The sequence below is a fragment of the Lolium rigidum genome, chromosome 3 (assembly GCF_022539505.1).
Source record: "Lolium rigidum isolate FL_2022 chromosome 3, APGP_CSIRO_Lrig_0.1, whole genome shotgun sequence".
In the NCBI taxonomy this organism is placed as follows: Eukaryota; Viridiplantae; Streptophyta; class Magnoliopsida; order Poales; family Poaceae; genus Lolium; species Lolium rigidum.
Window position 1 is genome coordinate 93,653,092 of NC_061510.1, and position 4,091 is coordinate 93,657,182.

Consider the following 4,091-nt stretch of genomic DNA (forward strand, 5'->3'; position numbering starts at 1 on the left):
GCAAGGAGTTGGGAGGGGTGCAACTGCGGGAAGCCAGCTAAGATTTTTTTTTTCGGTGGCTCATCGAGGTCCTATTCGACCAATAAGGCCAGATGTACGTACACACTGGCTGGGAGAAGTTCACCTGCGCCCACAACCTAGAGGTCAGCTGCTTGATGAGCTTCTTGTACGGAGACGCCACCGACAGTGAAGGTGTTCGAGGACACATCGTGCCGCGGACACTGCCACAGCAACGACGACATCGGCGTAAGCGAGGACGACGAAGATGAGAAGAAGCCTCTAGTTTAGGTTTCGAACCGATAGAAAGATGTTCGACGATGGTCGTTTATGTTTTATTTCTATTTTATTCTATGTAAGCAATGGAATCATAAATAAATTATGAAAATTTTGTTTAAAAAATATATTTGGAGCCGTGTTTGGCGGACACAGCTGGGAACAGACGCCCCCCAAATATAGCACCACCAAGCGGCGTTTCCCATTAAGCCGATCCGACGTTTTTGTCGGATGCCGTTTGAAATACGCGACTGGCAATGCTCATGGACCAGGATTTTGATCTTGGCTCCTGCGTTACGGAAGCTCTTATTATGTGCAGCATTGTAGAAAATGATGAAAGGTGCGTCGTTCGGCAGGAATTTTTTTCATTTCGACTTCTAGCAGTTACTGATTTACATGGTGAACCTAACATATTTCGCCGGGAATCATCCATGATCCGAGCATGGAGAAGGGTTCTTGTTCAGGAATGGGCTGCTAGCCCATATCAGAAACATTCTCTACTTATTCAGAACTTTCTACTCTAGCTAGCCCATGAGAGGAGATACGTGTTAAAACTGAGCAAGTCTTGGAAGATTTGCTGGAAGACCATGAGCACAGAGAACACCCCCATCCCGACCAGTACAGGTTTCGCACTAGTGAAGCTCGCTTTTTGCTTGATTTCCTTAGATGTTTCTACTGCTTCTGCAAGATCAGCTTTTTGGTCAGATAACTTGGAACCAATAGACCAGGCCATCAGCGGAGGGAGAACACCATACAAGATGGTCATGCAGTAGCCGCCCTGAACATGTGGAAATCAGACAGGCAGGTTATTACTGATAAGTTGTAGTAGCAAGGCACTTTGCTTATGTGTTACTCCTGCCAAAATGGAGCCCATGCTTTGATGTGTGCTTACTGCAATGTCAGTAGCTATGGAGAAGGAGTCCGGGACAGCAGCCGCTATCAGAACGGTTGGGACAACCACGGCCCCAGTGGCAACGTAACTGAGCCTGTTGCTTTCCAGCAGTGTTTTCCAACCAAGATGACTCGATCCATCTTCCTCGTGGACGTCTTGGTTGATCTTTTCGTCCTCGGTTGAGAAGGCTAGGTTGGTCATCTGCTCGACGAAGAACTGCGAGGCGCCGAGCAGTGTCCCGATGAGCGACGTCCCGACAGCGAGGAGCGAGAACGTCTCCACCACCATGTAGCCCCATCTGCAAGAGAACCGCCCACATGATTCGCCGGTTCAATGCCTCCAGCGTCATCCAGCTGAGAGACCGCTGACAGATGGATCGAACAAGTACAGCCATGTTCTCTGGGCGAACTTGCTTACTCTGTCTTGATCATGTCCAGAATGGCAAACCCGTTGAGATCTGTGGAGAGGCCCAGCGCGATGTCGTCCCACACGAGCAGCGACAGCAGTGGCACGAGGCTCCCGACGATGATCGAGAGCCGGATCCTCGCGAGGTCCCCTTCCAGGTACGCGCATATCACTGTGACATCAGATCAGCAATGTTCAGTACGGGGTTATCTGGCTGGCTTTCTAGAAGGTGAACATCTGTAATTCTGTATGTACCTGGTGCGATGTCGTGGTAGACGAGAGTGAAGATGATCACCGGGAGTGTTGCGGGAAGCTGCTCCCAGTGGGTGTTGGCTGGCAGGCCAAGGCCACCGCCCAACGCTACGGCCGAGACTTCAATCGTTAGCAGCAACCCTGCAGTAATAGACAGATCATGATGATACATACTACCTGTACAGCACTAGCAGCACTAGTGATGTGATACTGGGGAAATGTTCAGAGTCTTCAGACTGCAGAGCAAACAACAACGTGCTCGAAGCAAGATTTCCTGTCCTGGCTCCGTCGTGTGTGTTAATGCAGATCCACTAAAACAGTTGATGCATACTGGCTGTTAATGGAAATGACAACCTCACATACTACACTGGTAGGCAGTAGCCGTTGCCCGTTACTACGTGCTGTGAGAAACCAGTAGTACAGTACTCGTAAAGTACCTATCATGAAGAAGGTGAGCAGCTGGTTCACTTGCGCGGTGACGCCCGTGCCTCCCGCGGCGATGAGGAGCGCGACGGCTGCGGTGAATGCGCCGCCGGAGAAGGGCTCGGGCACGCCGATCACGCGGGCGAGCACCTCGCCGGATTTCGACGTGTATGCGATCATGGACGTGTAGGACAGGAATAGGTAGGCTGTGGCGGCCAGGTTCCCTCCCCACTCGCCCAGCGTCTCCTGCGCCATGCTCTTCATTGATATCACCTCCAGCCCTCCGCCGCCGTCGTCTCCATCTTTCTTCTGCTTCCGGCGCAGGTGGACGTTGATCTCGGCGAGGAGGAGCGCTTCGGCCACCAGGAAGGCCCAGCAGGTGACCATGCACACGGCGCTTGGAACGAAACCCTGTCAATTGCCGTAGCAGTATTAACTAAAACTTTGTGTTGACATACTGCATTCGTTCAGAAATTGTACTGCTTTACTGTTTAATCCATGCGAGTAATAAGCGAGCGAAGTTAGCTGGCAGTATTTGGTGAATGCAGTTATCTGTTCTACTATTTCTGGGCACTGTATTTCGAGATCGTGAGGTCTAAAGTTGGGACAATTTAGGCAGACAAAGATTGATCCTGCCAGCCAAAAATGATGAACGAGGCACCGATTGAATGCACGCAGCGACTCAGGCACATCGGCGCCAATTGGTTATGCTGAGCGGGTACATGTGGCTGTTTTCAGATGTGTTCATTGCAACTTCCCTATGGGGGCAATTCACTGTCCTGATAGAGGGTGGTAGATGCGCCATTACTCCATAACATCCTGCCCTTGTAGGGGTCCTTGAAGGTGGAGTGGTGTCGACGAGCCCCAAAAGGACAACTCAATAACAGCGGTTTCGACATTTCACTTTACTACTCACGGAATTTACTGGCGTCCGTGTTTGGCTGCCAGTGAAATTCTCTTTGCCACCGTCGGCAGAGCAGAGGGAAGAGAAACTCACCGCGGGTGCTGTGCTCTGCGGCACGGCGAGGATGCCGGACCCGATGCTCGTGCCGACTATGAGCGCGACGGCTCCAGCCACGGTCCCTCTCTTCGCGCCACCCGTCGCCGACGCTGCTCCGACGACGTCCTGTCGCGGCGGCGCTGCTTGCTCCCCATCTCCTATCCCCGGGCCACCGCCCGCTCTCACCACGACGGCCCGGGCCGTCTCGCCCGGAGCGACGCTGCACCGACTGCCACCGCGGCAGCTAAAGCTTGTGGATACGCGCGGTGCTCGGCAGCTGGAGGGTACTTGGCGGTGGAGCTTCGCCGGGCAGTAGCGCGCGCGCCTGGTGACGACGCCCTGCATCCAGGAGCTATCTGGTTCGTGAACTCGGGATGGCTAATGGCTTGATGACAGATTGAGAAGGGGATTCTGGAGTCGATCTAGTGGCGGTATATTGAGCTCATCACTGGAGTGGCCTGTGAAATGAATATACCGCGCGTCCAAGGAATCTGGATTCCGATTGTTGGCTGCGGTCGTCGTCTGCCGAAAAGATGGAATCTTTGAAGCTGTGGTGCAGAGAGCGTGAGCATAGGGCACGGCTGCTCGGAGATTCTGGACCGTGCATGTCTCGATTTTGGTAGCGTACGAAAAATGATACAGTAGGATATTTTTGAGTGACTAATTCTCACATGACTAACAGCAAACTTAATTCTGACTTTTCGGTCAGATGATTTCATCAAACTTCAGCTCCAACTCGTTTTGCAACATATAACTAACATTAAACTTAAAGTAGTTCAACGGTTTATACTCCGTATGATTTTACTCGGTTGCAAACCATGTTGCAAGTACTCCGTAGTAAATATG

General features: G+C 52.0%; 1 protein-coding gene across 1 annotated transcript; it reads right to left on the reverse strand.

The window, feature by feature from the left end:
• Positions 1 to 623: 623 nt before the first annotated feature.
• On the reverse strand, positions 624 to 3,692 carry LOC124697598 (tyrosine-specific transport system-like). Its single transcript, XM_047230164.1, has 6 exons — positions 3,243 to 3,692; positions 2,260 to 2,656; positions 1,826 to 1,963; positions 1,583 to 1,742; positions 1,166 to 1,463; positions 624 to 1,051 (listed from the first exon to the last, which is right to left on the reverse strand). Exons 1-6 carry the CDS (start codon positions 3,588 to 3,590, stop codon positions 794 to 796), a joined length of 1,599 nt encoding a protein of 532 aa, XP_047086120.1. The 5' UTR covers positions 3,591 to 3,692; the 3' UTR covers positions 624 to 793.
• Between the last annotated feature and the right edge of the window lie 399 nt (positions 3,693 to 4,091).

Coding starts and splice junctions, on each gene's coding strand:
- LOC124697598 (XM_047230164.1), bottom strand. CDS start 3,590: ATGCAGGGCGTCGTCACCAGGCGCGCGCGCTACTGCCCGGCGAAGCTC. Junction 1,964..2,259: donor GCTCACCTTCTTCATGATAG/GTACTTTACGAG, acceptor CTATTACTGCAG/GGTTGCTGCTAACGATTGAA. Junction 1,743..1,825: donor CTACCACGACATCGCACCAG/GTACATACAGAA, acceptor CTGATGTCACAG/TGATATGCGCGTACCTGGAA.